Source organism: Lutjanus erythropterus, chromosome 17, assembly GCF_056507025.1.
Source record: "Lutjanus erythropterus isolate fLutEry1 chromosome 17, fLutEry1.hap2, whole genome shotgun sequence".
Lineage (NCBI taxonomy): Eukaryota > Metazoa > Chordata > Actinopteri > Lutjaniformes > Lutjanidae > Lutjanus > Lutjanus erythropterus.
The window spans coordinates 17,138,702-17,160,122 of record NC_139333.1 but is presented as its reverse complement, the minus strand read 5'-3'; the positions used below and the strand labels follow the sequence as shown (position 1 = coordinate 17,160,122).

Sequence of the window (21,421 nt, the reverse complement as noted above, 5' to 3'; positions counted from 1 at the left end):
TACTTACAGGTGCAAGAACCTGAACTTCAAGTTTTCGCCTGCAGACCAGAAGTTATGGAGCAATCATATCATCATCATCATCTCTGAAGGAAACACAGGATTGTAATATGTGAGAATTTTCTGCTACTTTAACAACCTTTGTTATTCATATAACAGACTCCTTGTTACATGTGGACATAATTATCTTCCAAAATCAGACAGCCAGAAGACATACCTACAGACTGAAAAAGAGACATTTCAACAAGTGCCCCAGTCAATCCAATTTCAGTTCGGCAGCATGTTATACAGATAATTGATGCCTAAGGGAAGAATATGATACGCCATTCTTATTAGAAATGGCGCGCTGGAAATGGCTTGCTCTGGGCACAAATAGTAATACGGTGGTTATTACATCACTCACCTAGTAAAGTGGGTGACGAGCATGATGATTTTAAATAGGAGGAGAGGCGAGAGGTATAATGAAATGCCTGGAGATGAGTTTAAAACAGCAATTTCTAGCAATTTTTTTTTTTATCATCAACATGCTGCAGTAAGAATGATGAACTCGTTACAAAACTCAAGAGGATTCGATGTTCATGCATATGAAAAGAATCTCTTACGGTCCTGTTATGCAAGTCATAAAGGGATAGTTAGGATTTTTTGAAGTGTGGTTGTATGAAGTACAAGTATCGATAGTCAGTGTATAACCTACAGGTGGTGGTCGGCACAGAAACTTAGCAACATACTGCTGTGGATGGGTTCAGCGTTGGCGGTTCAAGATTCTTCCAATCCACAATTTGATAAAACTTTCGATTTTAGGTGTTTCAATTAAATTTTTTGATAACATTTTATTTAGCACTGATGGTTATGCTATTGTTAGACTACTGAGTCAAGACCAACAGCTCATTGGTTGTATGTGAAAAAGGCTGTTTGCAAGGTAAAGCAGTGAGAATATTCTTAGTACCTTTAAGTGTACTGTATACGTCACTCACTGCACATCCTGCAATATGAGTGATCCATATCTTTTCAATGTTTAGAACCTAGATTTTTATGATTGTACTCACTCTGGCCTCTGAGATTGAACACACACAGCTCAGGCAGACGGGATAAGCTCAAGTTGTCCTACATGAAAGCAGAAATCACACAGTGAAAAGCCGGTTTTACAGTCACTGAGATTCAGAAAGCTTTATCTCTGTCCTGCACGTCTCTGCTGCCTCAGAGATAAACTACTGAAAGATGAGCACACTCTTCAAGACAAGTTTGCATTTTCAAAACCACTGTGCAACAGTGGCATTAACACTATATTTACTGAAGAGGCACTGATGGGGTGCACAAATATATCTGTATGAATGATTTAAATGGCGGAGGTGTCATTCAATGTACAGCAGCAGTGAAATTCAGATGTAAGTAGGGCTGAATAATCTGCAGATTATTTTCGCAAGAAATTGATTAATTGTTTAGCCTCTGAAATGTCAAGAAATTGTGAAAAATGCTGATTTCCCAGATGGATGCCCAAAGTGACCTCTTCAAATTGCTTCTGTTGTCCAACCAACAGTCCAAAACACCTCTTCATTTACAGTCATAAATGACAAAGAAAAGCAGCAAATCCACCCTTTTAAAGGACCAGTGTGTAAGATTTAGTGTCATCTAGTGTTGAGGTTTCAGACTGCAAGCAATTAAATAACGCTTGCTTCATCCAACCCTTCCAAGTGTGTAGGAGAAACGCAAAATAAGACAAAAAAAACATGAAAGGCTGTATTTAGAGCCAGTGTTTAGTTTGTCTGTTTTGAGTTACTGTAGAAACATTGTGGCGGGCTTGTTGGGCCCTGCGCCATCTGTACATATAAATTAACATATAAACACATATACAAATATTATATTACATTTCTGCCATATTCTGCCAATAAATCATGGTTAATCTTACACACTGGACCTTTAAGGTGATGGAAAAGCAAACGTTTGACATTTTTGCTTGAAAAATGTAAAGAATTTAATTAAAATTTAAGTATCAAAATAGTTTACCACTAGTTTTTTGTCGATCAACTAATCGATTATTCAGTTCAGCTCTATTTAGTATGCAAATTTTAAGAGAAAAACAAAACTCCATTTGGTTCTTGTGTACACTGATTTGTGTTGACATGACAAGTAATTAAAGACTAAAGATGCCAAAAAGTGTTAAAAGAATGTTAAAAATTTATTTTTTTCAGCATAAAAATTTTGATCACATAGAGAAAAAAACACAATCAAGAAATTGCACAATTTCAGAGCAGCAATTACAGTATATTGTTAAACAAGATTCACAGTAGAAGTGGCCACCCGCAGCAGGCAGTAAACACATCCAATTAATTCATTTCCAATGTATAATACTTCTGGATGACACAGGTCTAATTGTGAACATGATGCGTGTACAACCTCAGATCGTGTTAAAACAGAACAGCTTCCAGTCGTCAAGTATGTTTTTTAGGTCAGCCTATTGTGAATAAAGGCAGAACAGTTATAATAAATTGGTTCAAGAGCATTTACTTGACCTTTTTTTTAATTATGGATGCATTTCATGTTCTCCTTCATCACAACCCCTCGCTCTGCATTGAAACGTTAGTTATGAGGTCAGTAGCCTGAGGCAAGCAACTTCAATAAAATAAAACGTGTAGTGTTCAAATATTTGTTCCCTGTTGTCATACATCATCTGAGGCATTGAGAATTAACTGGTTTTGCTCTTAATACCAAAGAGCTGCTGATAGGCCAGCTGCAAACAGTTTACCTTTAAATAAGTTATCGTTTAGCTTTAGCTTCCATGAGCCACTCACTAAAGCATTTCTCCATAGCTCTCCTGCTAGCCCAGCTGCCAACGTTGACTGTAGGAATGATCTTGAGGGGTTGGAGCCACTGAACAAAACGCTTCATCTCCAGAAAACTGCTGTGTTCACTGTATGGGATTCCTGGAGAGAAAACAGAGGAATGATCAGCATCATGTACCCAAATGTTTGCATTTTGTTTTAGAAGTTGCACTTGTCAAAAAGTTATTACAAAAGACTAGCTTCAAAAAAATGTGAAAAGAATTGGGAGAAAAACAGTGAAGAAAATTGTGTATTTTTTGTATCCAATGAGAGAAGTCTTTCATAATTATTGTATATCATGTGACATTTTGTTTTAAATTTGGAAAATCTCCCTTGATTGACTCATCATCCCATGACCCCATGTTTATTTGCTTTTTCTGTTCTTTCTGTTCTTTATCTGTTTTCTTGCTTACTGCCCTTATAAAGTGAGAAATGTTCATAAATAAAAGTTTTTAAAAAAAGTTGCATTTGTCAAAAAAAGAAAGAAAAAGAAAAATTCAAATGTGACCACACTGAGAAAGTCTTATAGGCCTGCAGATAACCCAGGCTTTGTTTTTCCTTGCAGGATTACTTCAAGTGTGGGTTGTAATTGTCACAGTTTTCCATTTATTAAGGAGAGAAGCCCTGTAGGGGTTTAGATCTGAACCAGAGGGACTTTTGAGACAGGATCGTGTCTCTCTATTGGCTTGTTTGTTTTGATATTTCTTCCCAATTTCTCCATTAAGAAATGTATGCAGTGAATGCAGAGGAGATTTGGTTTGAGGTAAAACTTGTCATCGAGCCAGATGTCTGAAAGTATGGAGGAGTCACTCAGACAAGCAACAGGGCAAAGTCTTACAAGAGGGACCAGATGCTCAACAAAGTGAGCCACAGGCTCAGACTTTTTTACTCTGAGGGGACAAGGCAGATTTTTAGATGCTCAAACTATTGAATGACTCATTCCTTTTGTTTTCGAGAAGAGAAGAAGACATCGTGGGACTTCTGCAGAAAGCTGCTGTCTCTTGTTTGTCCTCCCTTCGCCCCTCCACAGGTCTGATGTGCTCCACTGCTTCTCACAGATCTAGCTCACACTAAGCCTGCTCAAGTATACAGTCAATCCACCACATGCAGAGAACAATATTAGGAGCAGTAGCAGCATATGGCTGGGAAGAGCGGGGAGGAGGAGATCTACACAAGGCAGAGACACAGAGAGCGCAAATTGGCTTCCGCCTGGCTGACACACAAACTGCTGAGGAGTAGAAATTATGTGCGAGTGTGCATCGCAAGAGCCTCTAGCTGGTGATTGTAGGTTACAGGCCAGATGGCTGATGCTGTTGATAGATCTATTAAGAACATGGAACAGAGGACAGGAGGAAAAAACTGTCTCAGTCAAGTCAGGACCCATTTCAGTACTGGGGTTTAATGTTGGGCTACTGTCCAACACTGCTGTCCATGACTGACGATACGAGACCCACCCAGCATTCTCTTGATTATATTCCCTCTTTTCACCAAGCTGAAGTAAATGAGCCATGATCTATTGTTTATTCTCACACTCCTGCTCCTCTGCCAAAAGAGGGAGCTGTAGGCTAAATACAGCAATGTGATGCACAATCACGTTTTTGGCAGGAGAAAAATGCTGCTCTCAAGCAACGTTTTGCAAGACAACAAGATTATTTACTATTATAGAGTTCTGCTTTTGGTAGGTAAAAGAGAAAGAAGGGCATTACCAGCTCCAATACCTGCAACCTTGTAAAAAAAAAGAACTTACTGAGAAACAATGGGAACACTTACAGCCCTAATTCATACTGAAAACAGGATTTACTAATGAAAAACATTCCTCCTAGGACCTTGACAATATGACTTGCAATAAACAAAAATATTTGAGTGCAACTATAGCATATTGTGTATGACTTAACATTTAATGTAATAGAAAAAATGTTGCAGTGACACAACCTGAAAATTATCAGAGGTACTTTGGGGCTTACTGTACAAGAATATGGCTGATTTTGTTGATAATATTGCTATATTTTTATTAAAAATGCTGTAGTGAAAGAACAAGTAATGATATAGGCCTATGTACTTCCACAAAGGAAAATAATACATGGTTTTAAAACAGGAGAGTTTATATTTTTTTTAAGTATAGATTAATGAAATTCAAGGTGTGTCTGTTGTTCCAAGATTTTCTTACTGATTGCTTTTTAATGTCATTCAGCTCAAAACCCCTGAAACTAGCCTACTAACCAGCAACCAAAACAGCTCAGCATTGCCCCATGCACTGACATGCATTCAGTTTTTGCTTTATGGCACTTACTCATGTTGTCCTTCCCTGACCAGATCCTTGCTTGTGTTATATTAGCTCTCAGTTGTACACTGCTTTGGATAAAAGCATCTGCTAAATGAAACTGTCAATTGTTTTAGGCAGTCTTGCAATGTGTTTATCACACATTTTCACATCGTGATGACAATGAAAACAATTTATCAGTCAGCACTACAAATAACTGATGAGATATATAAACAAAGAAAAAAGATTAGTGTGTACCATAGATGGAGATGTTGCCACTGATCTGAGGCTGAATATCTTCCACTGATTCCACCTGCTGGCTGAAGGTCCAGCCTGTGGGCTTGAAGGCCACCAGCTGATCATACTGCCTCGAAAAGCGTGCCAGGTGATCCTGCAGTTTCTGGAGACAAGACGAGAGTGATGAAGAAAAATGGAAGTGAGAAATCCATATTCAAGCAGAGCCATGTTGTTCTTCAAAGTGCAGTCTGTAATAGTGTGGAAGGAAATGCACTTTACACTGCTGCTATCAAGAATAGCTATGAAAAGTATGTATACACAACTCTTCCAAAATCTACATAGATTAGACATGTTTGTGCTGCTTTTGCTCTAATAAAATCAAACAGTTTATTCATACTCATCAAGATGCAGTGCTTTTTACTCCAAACTAAACTCAGGTCTCATTGTTCCTTTGTGTTTTTGAATAAATAGCCATCCTTCACACATGAAAAACACATAATTTTCAATCAATCTGTTGTTTGCTGGCTGACAAAAACCTGTAATGACGTTATTTCAAATCTACTAAAAAGTAAATGCAAACATTCACATAAAATGTGATTTTATACAGTTTATCTATTTATTTCAAGGTGACCCTGTTCTAGTTGCAGTAGCTCTCCTTGATAAAAAATGCTGAGAGACTCATTACTCAAAAAGGTCTCATTGCAAACCTAAACTGCATCTATTTCCCCCCAGTCAGCCTTTCTTTGCTTAGTGATGCCTGAATTATACCAAGTCCGGGACTTATCTGCGGTTATACAGATGGCAAATTTAAATGCTTTAGCCCCTTTAGAGAGATGGTGTGCTTGGTCATCATAATTAGCATTCCCTAATTATTTTAACTCCTGTCCTAGGTACTTGAATATGAATAGACTGTACGCAGAATAAGAGATGTGTTTGCACATCAAAATAAACTGTCTGGAAATAAACTGAAATGGGTAAAAACAAGACAAACGGTCTGCAGAACATTTAAGAAATACGTATTTTCCCCTTTATCTTACTAAGTAGTGTATTATTAAACAAGATTGTCCAGCGTATCCAAATACATGGACTTCTATGTGAATAAATGAAAGAACTGCCTGAAGGACACAAGACTGATGTGATTTTTTTGGCTAGTTGTTTTACTCTGATCTCATAATGTACTTTGTTTCTTAAACGGGCCTCTAAAGTAGAACATTTTTATTCTCCTGAGGCCCAGACTCCCACTGCTGTTTTTCGGATTAGTTAAAACGAAAGTTTCGGTGGAAAATGAGACCACTGCACCTACTTTGAAGGTGAGCTGCATCATGGGCAGCACGTGAACTTGGGCTGCCTTCCAGTCAGTGGTCATACGTTGTCGGACTTGCTCCGACTCCAGGCAGCACATGGTGTTGTATTTGTCTCTGGAGAGGCACACTTTAGATCCCAGAACCTCTGCCAGAGCTGTGAATGAAGCAGAAGAGGGTCTTTATAAGAGGCAGGAATGTGGGCAATTCAGGCAGTTGGTAGTTGCTGTTAAGAGCCTCCTGCTGTTACCCCCTCTAACAATTTTTATATCAGGATTAAATTTACTTGCTCCAAGCCCAGTAATTTACTTTACACCAACTTCACAGAACACAATGTACAACCTTAATTCCAAAAGAGTTAGACTGCTGTGTAATGCATAAATAAAAAACAGTAAAAGACAAGACAACAAAAATACAGTAAAAGGACAAGATATTTATTGTTCAACAGACTGACAGAGCGGTAGAGCATGCTGTGGTCTGACGAGTCCACATTTCAAATTGTTTTCACAAATCATGGATGTCATGTCGTTCTAAAGAGGAGAGGGACCGTCCAGATTGTTACCAGTGCTAACTTCAAAAACCAGTATCTGTGGTGGTGTGGGGGTGTGTTAGTGCCAAATGCATCATGGCTAAATGTCAAATGGCACCATTGATTCTGAAAGTTACATACAGGTTTTGGAGCAGCATACGCTGCCATCCACACAACGTCTTTTTCAGAGACGTCCCTGCTCATTTGTGCAAGGCATTCTGCATGTGTTACAACAAGGTGGCGTCATATTAAAAGTGACTGTAAAAGAATGGCCTGTCTGTAGTCCAGACCCGTCTCTAGTTGAAAATGCGTGGTGCATTATTAAGCAAAAAATATGACAGACCCCAGACTGTTAAGTACCTCATATTTCAAGCAAGACGTAAGAAGATTTTCACTTTCAATACTTCAGCAATTACTGTCCTCACTGTGTCATTGGAAAAGAGAGAAAAGGTAATTTATCAGTGGTGAATATGTACCTGTCCACTTTTTATGTATTTAATTGATTATACGTCAAGAGGTTTTTGCAAATCTTTGCATTCTGTTTTTATCTGTGTTTTACACAATGTCCCAACTTTTTGGAATTGGGTTTGACAAACTGTAAGCTGCTGAATGACCATTTTAAGAGCAAAAAAAAAGACTGGATAAATTTCATCCAATGTGCTATGGAGGACAGGTACTCCTGCGGAATAACTGGAGAACAAATTGGCTGAGTACAGTCAATTGAATCAGCTGCAGGTTTTTTTTTCCACTTTTCCAATTTCATGCAGAGATTATCAAAGCAAAGGTGATTACAGAATAAAGCATGTTGTCTGATTGCTTCACTGCACCGAAGTGGAACAGACTATTATTCATGCGTCACCACCATGAACCCCTGTTTGTCTCCACACGACAACAACACAGATTGAGCGGCTCTCTTCTAAAAACAGACTGATCCACCATTCTCCACACCGCTCCCACTTCAATTCAACACGTAATCCCACATGGCCTTTCAAGGAGAGGAAAGGTCAGGCAGTGATAGAAGACTACAGAAACATTACAAAAAAACACACTCACCTTATTGGTAGATTTAGAAACATTTAGTTTGTGTTGGTGGCAATACCTGATGGCAGTATCACAATTTTCAGAACTGAATGCATAAATCACTATGGATTTTGCAGTAGCCATCAAAAAACATTTAATTTATTGAACTGTAATGATCAGACGATATCAACCCCACACATTTTAAATTCTAGGTTGGTGAAGAAACAATGAAGAGGTTTGCCTTTTATTCCCATGATTTTGCTTTCTGTAAGCAAAAGGATGTTCAGGATATTTGACATTGTTAGTATTTCTATGTGCTTAGGTCACTTTTGGGAACATTGCATCGACCTACTTTAATTTCCTGGAGACTTATCTATCTTGCAGACGTAAACACATAATTTGAAGTCAGACAAGATGGATTCTCATGTGATCTTGCAAATCCATCTGCCTGGCAAGGTAAGAAAACACGAATATGCTGAAAAATCTTACAAGACATAAAAATCTTATATGACATAAATTCCAGGAATGTCATATATCTGACAGTCTATGCACAAGTTCCACGGGTAAATTCTGATAATGATATTAGGGCAATGCAGGCGGCCTTATCAGATTTTAATTTTGACTGAGCATAGACCTCACCAAATCACTCTATGTAATAGATCGTTGTTGTAAATCATTGTCACGACAAAATTTATGTCACATTGACTCTGGCAGCCAGGCAGATGAAGAAAGTTTTATTTTGACTCAATACTCACCCAGAAAGACCTTCTCTTTCCCAACAGAATAGGATCCACACACCACAAGTGTACGTGGGTTGAGCGTCACCAACTCAAAGGCGGTGCTGGCTGCAAAATTGATGGCCGCTTGCTGTCGGGGAAAGGTGTACTCAGGGCTGCAGTAGCTGGAAAGATAAGAGAGCTTACATTAAAAATCTGGACACACTTTAGCCAATATTGATCCACAGTGGCTGAGTACAGCCTTATTTATGGTAGCCACTGTAAAAGGTCACTGAGAGTCTGCGAGTACTAACGTGGTGTCCAGGTAGAGCGTCTGCACCCTGCAGCTGAGCAACTCAGGGTACGTCTCCATTGAGGGATCAGCTCTGAAGTCTCCAGTGTGGAGGACTGTCTGTCCATCGGGCAGGACGAACAGCAGCATGGCAGCTCCTGGACAACTGAAGAAAAAGAAACAGACATGAGGTGAAGGTGGATATATGACGGATGTACTTACCATGTGATTAATTACATCTTCTTAGAAGCTTTGACTTTCACAGGAAGTGAGGTCAATAATGTAGCTATACATACTAATTTGGATTATAGAGTAGTGACTAAAAAATATCAACATCATTTTACAGTAAGTGTACGCTATATTTATTATATTTTCACCACTTTAACTTATTGTCAGGCAGCCTTTTATGACTGAAAACTGCTTTTATATAAGCCAAATACCATTGGCAAAAATCATCTTAAAATGCCTGTTAAATCTTTAAAACTTAAAACATTTTTTTGGTGATCGCTGATATTGACATCAGGTGGTTGACTCACTGGTTGGCGTCCAGGAGGATGACCCTGACTCCCTCCACAGTGACCTGAGCGTTCATGGGGAGGATGTGGACGTACTGCTCTGCTACCTTCAGTTTGCTCTTCACCAGGTTCCCTGTAATCTGATCGCAAGAAGCAGCTGTCAGGCATACATGTACAATGAAACATGTCTACAATGAAAACTATACATAAACCATATTTAAAATTAAGAAAATCACATGAAACAAAAAATTACAAGTAGGACTGGCTCTCTGCTAAATGTCTGCGCTAAAATAATAAGATAAATAATGTTTTAAATAATGACCAGTTCTCTGGGTAATCACCCATAATACCTTTGAAATCTTATCTAATGTACTCAGTGATTCTGATCAAACTTTTCTGGGCTATGACCCACCTAGCATTGAAGTTGAATTTCACTGCCCTACCAAATAAACAAAACCCCAACGGATTCCTAATCAGTCCTTGTCAGTCTGTTTTTAGTTGTATACCTAAGGGAACGCTCACTCCACTGTGATAAATCATGACCCATTTGACAAGAGAACTTACAGTATAATAATATTCTACCTCTTACATACAAGTCTAATTTGATTCTGAATTAAAAATATATAATTGATTGGCTATATACCTCAATTCATCTGGTTTGCTGCTGAATTAACAGTTCTTGGTTGCAATATAATAGACCAAACCAAACTTCTGGAATAGGAAAAAAGGCCCACGAACGCTTGTCTCAAGCAAATCAAGTAATAAAATAATAATCTAGCAATTTCACTCACATTTGAAAATACAATGGCATAGCTTAACACCATGGCTGACAGGTGCACAACGAAACCAGTATGACCACCAAATCAGACACTTATGCTACGTCCACACTGGATTTAGGATCACATATGAAAGTGCCCAAAATCAGAATTGAAAAGATCAGATCCCATATGATTTGTGCTGTTTACGTGGTCTTCAATAACAAACTGCAGTATGATGTAGCCTGAGCCACCACATAAAATCCACAGCATGTGCATCAACTAAAGGAAGAGTTTTCAAAGTCTGAGGGCCTCCCCTCTCACAAAGCTTGGAAAAAGACTTCATTTATTTGCTTAGTTTTGGTCATTTCCTGGATGCAAATGAGATCACGATTATGTTATTTGATCCCGCAGACAGTCAACAATTGAGTTAAGATAATCCAATTTTGCTGTTTCACATAACTCAAGACAACACAAGTACATAAAAAAAGCTCTGTCCAACAGCATTTATTAGTTTCTTAGTCTGGTAAAGTGGGAAAAACAGAAAAGTAGTACTGCAACTCTAAACTGTCTCTTTCACCAAACCACACACATTTTGACTACTCTTCGATCTCCTTTTGATAACTTATGTCAGATTTTTTTTTTCACTTCCATTCACTGAGCCTTCAATGAAACTGAAACCCTCCTGAGGAAGCCCACCTGTACTGAAGGCATTGACTAATACCAAAAATTAATTCATATTTTACATTAGCAACAACTTGACTTACTCTGTTACAGTAGATTGGAAATGTGGAATTCTTGGTCAACCCTCCGTAGTGGTCTGAGTGAAAATGTGTGAGGAAGTAGGCGGTGATGCCTTCAATCTCTCCATACCGAAAAGCATCTATGGCAAACTTTGTGCCTGAGCAAAATTATAATAATATTTTTAGATTACAAAACAATATTTCAAATATATGCAGCAATGTTATGATATATGGTAACTCACTGACCTGGAATCTTCTTGTAGAAAGGACAACGTGGTAACTCTACTTCCCCATCTGCATTCACTCTGTTCCACCTACTTCTTCTCCATCCTCCCTTCCTTCCTTTTCCTGCTTCACCCTGAGCATTCACTTCATTATCATTATCTGCTGTGGCCTGTGAGGTATCTGCAGCTGTATCAGCCTTACTCTTTCTCTGCCTCTCTCCTCTTGGTCGTCTCCGTCCTGAGTTTTCACCAGGCGTTGGAACAGAGGTGGTACTGAGTTCAGTTGATTCACTCTCAGCCTCTTTCTTCTTCTGCTGGAGAGGTTTGAGGCCAAAAAACACCCCAATGTCCGTCTGCTTCAGACAGGAGGCCTGACCTGCCTTGCTCTGGCCCTTCTGGGGCGGCATGGTTTGAGATGTTTGGCCAGTGGACGTTTGTGATAGAGACACTTGAGGAGAAGCTGTGTGAGGTCGAATACTGCTGTCATACAAGTTTTTTAAATCTGAGCTTTGAAGAGTTTCTCTCAGACGCTCTAAAACAATACTTTGTGGAGACTGAATGCAGTTAGATCTACCAGGAGCTTCTTCTTTTCCACCTGGGGAACGAGCAATTGTTGAAGCAGCTTGCTGATTGGTGGGGGGTACGGAGGTAAGTGACTCCAGCTGGGCATTAAAGGAGGCGTTCTCTTTTACCTGCACATTATTGGTTTCCAAATTATCTATGAATTCAGTCAGGACCTCATCTTCACTTGAGAAACCGTCACTAAAAAGTAACACTGAGTCGTCAGACTCTTTTTCAGATGCATCATTATTAAAAAGGGCTTTTCTACATTCACTAATTTCGTCTTCAGTCTCTGCAGGGAACTCAGAAAGAGGAGAATAGGATATCTCTTCCTCGTCAGGCTTGGGGGAAGGTTCAGTTTTGGATAAACCTTCACAAGCTTGTGTTTTGTTCTCTGTTTTAACAGGAGTGGATGAAAGCTCTGTTTTACTTTCTTGGGAAGCACTGATAGACTTTTTAGTCGAGGATGACCAGCCTTTCTTTTTCTTGAAATCCTCTGGGCCAGGTGAGCGCAGAAACAGAAGTCCATTTGTATGTTTTGGTGGAGGTGTTCCAGTATGATTATTGTGAGGGGAGGCACTACGATTGGATAAGGCAGAAAGACTGCCCTGTGAGGTCTCTAAAACAGAGCCATCCGACTCGTTGTTTGTCAGTCCTGGAAGACAACTGAGGCTCGTCTCTGCCTGCTGGGACAGACTGAGAAGGGCTGCGTCACTGTTGGCTCGACTGTGGGCGAGAAGTGTGTGGTTGAATTTCTTATAATGGTTGGGAATGGTGGAGGAGCACTGAAGGCCATCTGGACACTCTGTGTGAACACCAAGAAATTCAGCTCAATACAGCACAAAATCATCATGATTCAAAAGCAGCTAAATAAAAAACCTGTGAAAGCGGTTTGACAACACAGATATTAAAATGCTTTGAGGGGCCTTTTTTAAATGAGCTCATCAGTTTACTCATCACAAAAAGTAACATTCTGCAAATTGTAAATGAAGTCCGGCGTCTGCTCTCGAGGGAGCGTTCCAAAAATAATAACACTGATTATGTTGTCAAGGGATTTTTAATCAGGGCTTGAGACTTCAAATTTTGAACAAAAAGCCTGTCTTACAAACAGGGGGTGTGGACTTTGAAAGACATGGGCATTTACCAGTCAGGGAGGGTCGGATGCCACAAGGAAATTACCATAATTACCAGTTCCTGACTTGTAAATAATGTCCAACTTGTAATCATGACTGGAAAACTCAGATTTATCAAAAAGTACCAATGAATCTGACAAGAAGGTTGATAATACGGAAGTGTCCCAAAGGTATACAAATGTGGATGTTTCACTTCAGCCAATGCCAACTGATCAATTATCTTTAATTAAACCCAAGTTTAGTGAATATATGGCTATATTGTCAATCTGTACATAATTTCTTGAGTTTTCAGATTACATGAGTTCTTGCTAGTGGTTAGCTGCACAAGTTTTGCTGCTGTGCGGTTTCTCACATCAAAACAGAAGATAAGAGAATATGCAATTTGATGACATTTGAAGTCGTGTGAGATCAGGTGTACTGTTTTGTTCCTAGTTGAAGAACGACTGTGATAACACTTCCTATGATAAGCATTAGCATTTCAAATTTTTCATTATCAGGAGCATCAACCAAAGTTAACAAAAGTCCCTGACACAGGCGCAGCAGCTACGTGGGTTTGTTTTGCATCAATTAAAACACTGACATCACAAAGGACATGATGTCATTGCAAATCATTGAAAGGATTTCAATGTAAAACTTGAAATGCAAAAAGTGAAATGAGTGAAATGATTTCAGTGGGTGTATATCAGTACTTTTTAAGCACATTTGAACAATACCACTATAATACTGATAACATGATAATTTTGTTCACTATAACCATGATACGAACTTTTCATACTGTTTCCTCTCTATTTCTCACTGCGACCAGCTCTGCAATTATACAAGCATCTGGTGTTGCGAAATAATGCAAACACTCCTAAGTGATTAATCAGGGTCATTCCAATCTCAACCATCCATCCCATATGACATGAATGCAGTATAACGAAGGATGCATCATGGGAAATACAGAATCACTGAAACCATCTTGGGGACTAAGATCATCATGAATTGTATTGTTTTAGATTATTATTTTATAACTTTTATACCTATACATGCGGACACCACACTGCTTTATTCATTTTACATCTTATATTTTATTGCTGCATAGTGCTTCTCACATACTTTTATTGTTAATATCTTTATATTTTTGTATTGCATTGCCTAGCTGTTCCTTATTTATTATCTTCTTACATATCTCTGTGTATAAACAGATCAGGCCTACATATAGATACTTTGATGGTGTGGATGCTTATGTTATGTCTATCTTAAACTTAGACTAGGGGTAACTTTCATTTATTTGATTACTGTGTATCAGTCATCTTTAGATGAAGTATATGAAGAAGTTTGGATGTCTGTACCTTTGCATGTGTCCCTAGGGGTGTCAATACATTCAGCAACATGCCATCTTTGGGTCTGGACCACCAAAATGGAAAAGGGCATCTGGCACATGGGGCAAAAGTCTCCAGAGGTGAGTGGTTCCTCAGCACCATTGTCTGTTTGCACTGTGTCATCAGCAGGAGATGACTTTGAAGGTTGACTGTGTGCCTCTAAACTGCTCTGTCCGTCTATGTTGACAACAGTACTAACGTTACTACAACCCCCACTTTCAGCTGTCTTGACTTTCTTGTCAGGTGACTTCACTGAGAAAGAGGTGTCTCTCTTGGTGTTTCTTCTTGAGGTACATCTTCTTTTAGTCACAGGTGCAGACTGGCCGTGCTTCTTCTTTTTCTTCTCAAGAGGTTTATAATCCCAAATGTCATTTTCAGAGTTGTCCTTCTGTGACATCTGGAGCACAAGAAAGCGCAGACTCAACGTCTCTTTCGTTACCCAACGACCTAAAAACCCTCGTTATAACACAAGCATCAGCGGTTAATAACATCCCGCGTTTGCCGAAAATAATACCCGGTACAGTAGATTAATGACTGCTGCGAAAATAATTTCTCATAATTAATGATTACGATATCAAGCTAGCATGATTTCTTCTGTAGCTTAACAACATTACTGAGTGTTGTGTAAAGACATGTTAGCGCTTACCGCCACAGTGCAACAATGAATCTAGGTTAGTAAAGACACGTAAATGAATAGACCAGCACATTCCACAATTTTCTCGAAACTAAATTACTTAATAGCTCGGTAGAAAAATTGGGGAAAATTGCAGAAACTTTCAATGGCAAGTAGTTTAGTTAGAGTTAATCGAAAATTCATAGGAATTGCCTTCTGGTTAAATTATATCATTTTATTATTTTGTCGAATCATCATTATTATTCGTACTTTTGAATGTACCTAGCTAGCTGGTTGACGGCCGTAGAAGAGAACCCTAGATGTGCAAAACTCGCGAAATTTCTACCCGATGTTTATTCATTGTGCACTCTGTGCAAAGTAATTATGTTTTATGATTTTAAATTTATTGTAGTTATGATATGGTTAGATTCAGAGACAAAAACAATTAGTTTGTGCTGGGTAGTAACCATGGTTTGGATTAAAACATTACTCTCGCGAGATCTTTCGCGGTTCTAGTGTTCCCATCTAGACACTACCCTGTTTAATGTTGTAAACATGGCGTCTCAGTGCAGCCTCTCCACCTTATTTCCTACTCAGAGTCAGCTGGATTGCGACCTAGATGAAGCTACGACACAACAAGAGAAGGAAAATCTTGTCTACCAGTATTTGAAAAAACTAGACGAGAGAGATGATCTGAAGATACCCGATTTCCAGACAGGTTAGACCATGTTACAGCTCTAGTCCCTCTCCATAGCAGTTGTTCTACAGTTTGACTTGAGTTTGCCAACACTGCATGTCTTCACAGGACTGGGCATGTTCACAGAGTATGAATGCTGACAGCTCGGGATTACTCCCTTTTCGTTCTCCCATTCAAATACTTTTTAATTACTCATTAATATTAAATTATTGATATGTGTCTCACTGCATCAGCTGCCTGTTAAGCACAAATGTTTTTTGTAAGTTAGCTAGCCATCTTATGTAGTACCAAAGTAGTTGGTGATACAGTTAGATAGATAAGTAGCAACAAAGCTGCTTTGTGTAAGTTCAATTTGTTAAAATTGTAATGCTTCCTCTTGCTGCAACAGTTCATCAACTGGTTTCAGTGATCAAGTTTTTCTTTGACAGCAACGAGTATGGCACAATCAGGAAGCCACCAGTCAAGTCTTTGTCAACATGCACCTCTGTAGAACCTTCATACTACTTCCAGTATGTGGTGTTACATGCTTAAGTAGTTTAAAATGTAACATTTAATACACAAATATGTGTATGCTGTGGTCATAGCCTTTTCTTTTATAGCATTTTCATATCCAGGACTACTGGACACACCCCTGCTTCCTCAGTGGTCGTCAGTCATCTTGGAATTTGCGTTTTTTTTATTTTAGAGCCTTTTAGAGGGAAAAAAAAGTCACTGATTACAGATATGGTGGCCATCTTACTGAATTTTAGCTCTGGAATGAAAATAGTCATTTTAAATGTGGATTGTGCACTGATATGGCAATGGAAAAGTACTCAGAAGGCTTCTTTGTTAAGCAAACAACTTTATTAAATATATTAAGTTAAGTAAAAGTAAAATAAGTCAAGTAAAATATTCTTCCATTCATTCTAGAAATGAACACAGAGAAAGCAAGGAATCGATAAAAGTAATTTAAGTAGCTGACTAAACATGAGTGCTGTTCAGTATCAATCAAATGCTGAGGGGAGCTCCTCTTCTCATAAATGTTCCCCACTGTACTAAATCAAATCACCCCAAGCTTTATTCTGCTTTATATGTTCTGTAATATATATATATATATATATGTAGTGTATATATGTAGTGTAGTAGTGTATATGTACCAGAAAACGTATACCAATATATTTATGATCAGCCCATATTAGTTCCATATTACCTGACTGATATAACAGTTGTGCTCTTTTTGTTGTTCCTTTAACATCAGCAGAAGAATAACAAAAACAACTGTCTTTTTAGCTGCTGTAACTGCACCACATAAAATAAATAGTGTTGTCCCATGGTTGGTCTGTTGGGGCATACAGCATGTTGGCAATATTTCATCATACCAGTAGATGGGGATCTACAGTAGAACATCAAACAGCTGAATAAACATGGCTTTAATAACCACCCATGGCATTTTTTAAACTGCACAACAGACAAAAAATGTTTGTCTCTGTGTATAATTTGCTGATTTAGTGTATATACTGTTGGGTGACAGGGAGGCACAAGAGTAAAAAGGTGCTGCTTATCTTGATTATAGACATTGTATTAAATCCTCCAGAGCAGCAATAATGACTCATACACTTATGGCTGTTAATGTACTTGTGTGCACTTGACCCATTTATTTCAGGATTTTCCTTCCTTGTCGCCAATTACTTTGCATAGTCAAAGATTGATTTAAGATATAGGCCTACAAAATATTGCGCCATAATCTCCTCTTCACACAGACTTGAAATGAATACCAGCCCGATTTGAGACCACGCAAATAAGGAAGGGTAGGCCACCTTACCCTATTTACACAGTATAATAAATCACTTGCACATGGTATATGGAGTATTTTGGGTACCTGATAAGAGCTGTAATCAGGGACATTGAAATCAAGAGAGCCATATCTTCTTTTTCTTACTTAGTCTGTGCTTGCATCATTCTTAAAGCTGAAAAAAGAGGAATGACCCCTTTTTTATTATTCAGCCTTTATTTAACCAAGTCAAGTACTTCTGAGATTGAGACTCTTCAAACAGACAGTGGAATATTCAGAGTATTTCAGCATTTTGTGCTGGATTTTGGTGCTAAGTATACTGTATACTACTTAACTGAGTTAAGAGTGACAAACACTCTAGGGTGCATGTGAGTTCAAGTGTATAAAAAAACAAACTTACTCCTCAGACCTGATCTAGATCTGTAGAAATTAATTTATGGCATTTAATAGCTTCAAAACACTTTGGAATCTGTGAGCGCTTCTACGTCACTGCTTTGATCCATCAACATTTTTTTCCCTAATAACGTAATTGCTGTATCAGACCTGACAGATATACCCACACTTTGATGGGCACTGCAAAGCACTTGACCGCACTGTGACTAAACATAATTAATTATATGACAGCATCATTTTCCACTCTTTGATTTGCTCCAGGATTGGAATGGCTGAACACGGAGGGGCCTCTGTCTTTAAACACGGAGCTGGCTGGAAAAGTGGTGCTGCTGGACTTCTTTACCTACTGCTGCATAAACTGCATGCACATCCTGCCAGACCTGCACCAGCTAGAGAAGAAGCACTCTGTCAAGGGTATGGATTTGCACTGTTTATTGTAATTTACAATGGAAAAATATTCTATTTTTCACATGATTAAATATATATAATGTGGGAAAATAGGTCAATCTACCTAAAGGGCCCCCTCTCCCCCCTCCCCCCAGGTAGACCTCTAATCACGCTCTCAGTATTAAAATTAAGCAGAAGCAAAGCCGATAATGAATGATGTGTGGATGAATTAGTGAGGTAAATTATGATAATTACGAGAGATGATTTGATATTCATGTGAAGTCTGATGATGCACCTTGGAAAGCACAGCCAGTCAGTTTGGTCTAAGCTTATTTTTTAAAAGCAGTTTTACTAGCTCTATAAAAATCCATTAAGGTAAAAATTAAATTGTCAAGAGTGCCATCTTATCAGGCACACCCTGCCTGTCAGTGGATTGGCTCGTATCTATGACATGTATTGGCAGATTGAAATTGCAAAGATAAGGCTGATGTTATTCTTTTTTTTTTTTTTTTTTTTTTTAATTCTCAAGAAATCCAATAAAAAGACCAAAACCAACAAAACTGTTAACCAGAAAGGACATGCAGTAGTTTCACTTTTTAAAAAGGTTCAGTAATTTCATAAAAAAGTTTGGGCGCTGTACTTTTTAGCAAATGTTAGTCAAACAGGAGTGAATAGTGTGTTTGTTGGGAGCTATTTACAGCCATGCATTAATACACATTTGGTGCTGTAGTGACTATTTACACCAGTGACATATACAAAGATGGACTGCATGACTGCTCCCCAGGTGGCTGCAGGATAGGCCATAAACCCCACCTCCTCCATGTTAGCAGATGGGACATAGGACAAGCTAAAAGAAAATCTAAGTATACACCAATCAGTTTTCACCAGCTGTGCCGAGTGTAGGGTGGGACCTCAAATACCTCAAAGTAGTGTTCATCGTAATGCAGGACCATGTCAATTCGTGCAAAATTGTGTCTTATTAATTTGTTTTAAAGGGGATTTTGCAGATTAAAGTGCGTTTACAGGTCTTAGAGAGTATAACTGTATATGTGAAAAAAGTGAAAACCTTTTGTGGCTCTAGAGGGAGCTGCGGGAAAATCTGCTAAATTGCCTCAAGTGATATCACTTTGATAAGTTGGTTTGGTCTTTTCATGGGATTTGTTAACTATAAGAGAAATATAGAATATCCTTAGCCATATTTTTTAAGTTAAAACAGCTTTCACTACTTGCGGTAAAGCTTGCCCAGCGTCTATAAACAAAGCAATGATTGGTTCCTGTCCAGCGCTTGTTAGATCATTTCCATAGTGGGCCAATTTAAAAAGTACCTACCTGTTGTAAGACACCATTAATTTGCTCCATATGTTGAAGGGGTTGAAGTGTGCAAATGAGTTTCAGTTAATTCAGATTATTAAAGATTAAATACTTCAAAAGGCAGCATTGGTCTGCCAGTCTGCATTTTTAATGTATACATTGAAGGCAGACTACAGGTACAGTGGAGCTCTCACAGAAGGCAGCAGCCCGACAGGCTTTACTGAGGGAACGCAAGTCCAGTGGTGCCTCATTATGTGCCATCATGCTACGTCACGGGAACATGTGTAAGTTCACTGGGGCAGAGAAGCTGTAGTGCATCAACATGACTTCTCTCCTTTCTTTTCTAAGTGCATGAGGGCCCTTATCTCAGTTGTGAAGAGACAGTAACCAAAAATATTTCCATGCTGCATTGTCAGTGAGTACGGGGCCCATAATTGTACCCTGCTGTAGTTCACTGTATGACTCTTTTTATAGCCACTCTGTGTTGAGCATAATCACATCCGACCGACTCTGGCATCCTGCTGACCCTTGACGAGATCATCCGAGGAAGTTGTGCAGCTTGAAATTCAGTTGCGAGCCCAGCAGGATGCAGAACACACACACACACACACACACACACACACACACACCGCCGCAGTGCAGTGCCACCGTTCATTATCGCACTTGCCTTATCTTTGGCACTGCTATGGGTACATTCTGTTTGCTGCTCTGGTCAGTGAGGTGTGGGAGCCACCCAGTCCAGTCACTCCCACAGTCCAACCCCCCCCCACCCACCCATCGTCACTGCAATCTGTGCTGGTACTGTACTGCTTGGCAGAGGCCAAGGGTGACGAAATCCTCTGCTGATAGTGTGAGTTTGAAGGTTTGGGATTGTGTGTTTTTACTTCTGTTGAGGGCAGCTCAGTGATGTGAGGTAATGTAGAAGAAATGTCCATTTGGGGCCAAATATGGAGGACGAAGGGATATGAAACCTAAATTAAAATATAAAAACTTTGCCTGATTTGTGTGACTAACTAACTTAGTCAATGTATGCATCTTAATTACATGCATCTCATTATAAAGTGAAGTAAATTATGTAGTTTATTGAGAACCACAGTGCAGATTAGCCCAATTTAAATTCTCTCTAAAACTCTACTCATAAATCTAATCAGTGTGCAACGGCAGAGTATACTACTGAAGTCTTAAAAAAATAAGTGTCTCCTTCAGTCAAAATAGTTCATTTGTTTTCATTTAGACACATGGTGTTAACGGCACTTAATTTAACTCTAAACTGTGGTTAGAAATATTCATAATAGGCCTATTCATATATCAGTGATCATGCTTGAGTCCATGTGAATAAAGTAAATTCAGGATGACAAGGTAGCGTTCACATTTCTGTTGGCTCTTGTTTACATACAGTGTTGTTTTTTTTGAATGAAAGCGTTTTAAATAGAGAGTGCCACGCTGACTGGGAAACAGGAAGGAAACTTTTCAAGATATCTGATGTGCAATGCCACTTTAGAACACATTTTATTTCAACAAGAGTCTGTTCAAAAAAAATTATCGCAAACATGTGTTTTCCACAGTTTTAGGCCATTTGGTTACATAACGTTTTAACATCAGTTGGTCTTGTCACAAATTGTAACCAATGGCTCACATTGTCTGAATAAAAAGCATCGTGTTGGTGGTCTTTGATGAATACTGAGAAATAACTGAGATGAAGCTTGAGAGCTACTATGTGCAAAAACATTTCCAGGAAGCGAGCTGAGAACTATCTATTAACCTTGAAGTTGGAACCACTATT

At 38.8% G+C, this 21,421-nt stretch overlaps 2 protein-coding genes across 3 annotated transcripts in view; one reads left to right on the top strand and one right to left on the bottom strand.

Annotated features, from left to right (window-relative positions):
• Positions 1-2,578: 2,578 nt before the first annotated feature.
• On the bottom strand, positions 2,579-15,062 carry dclre1a (DNA cross-link repair 1A (PSO2 homolog, S. cerevisiae)). Its single transcript, XM_084741433.1, has 9 exons — positions 14,437-15,062; positions 11,431-12,774; positions 11,209-11,342; positions 9,708-9,826; positions 9,194-9,337; positions 8,919-9,064; positions 6,617-6,771; positions 5,335-5,476; positions 2,579-2,918 (listed from the first exon to the last, which is right to left on the bottom strand). The coding sequence occupies exons 1-9, from the start codon at positions 14,861-14,863 to the stop codon at positions 2,752-2,754; spliced, it is 2,778 nt and encodes a 925-aa protein (XP_084597559.1). The 5' UTR covers positions 14,864-15,062; the 3' UTR covers positions 2,579-2,751.
• A 545-nt stretch (positions 15,063-15,607) lies between these two features.
• nhlrc2 (NHL repeat containing 2) overlaps positions 15,608-21,421 on the top strand; it is a 29,668-nt gene continuing 23,854 nt past the window's right edge. For both annotated transcript variants that reach the window (XM_084740454.1, XM_084740455.1), the window contains exons 1-2: positions 15,608-15,797; positions 18,202-18,354. In XM_084740454.1, coding sequence (XP_084596580.1) covers positions 15,635-15,797; positions 18,202-18,354 — 316 coding nt within the window. In that variant the 5' untranslated portion in view covers positions 15,608-15,634. The remainder of the gene's footprint in view (positions 15,798-18,201; positions 18,355-21,421) is intronic.

Coding starts and splice junctions, on each gene's coding strand:
- dclre1a (XM_084741433.1), bottom strand. CDS start 14,863: ATGTCACAGAAGGACAACTCTGAAAATGACATTTGGGATTATAAACCT. Junction 11,343..11,430: donor TTTCTACAAGAAGATTCCAG/GTCAGTGAGTTA, acceptor AATTTTGCTCAG/GCACAAAGTTTGCCATAGAT. Junction 5,477..6,616: donor TGATGCAGCTCACCTTCAAA/GTAGGTGCAGTG, acceptor TCTTGTCTCCAG/AAACTGCAGGATCACCTGGC.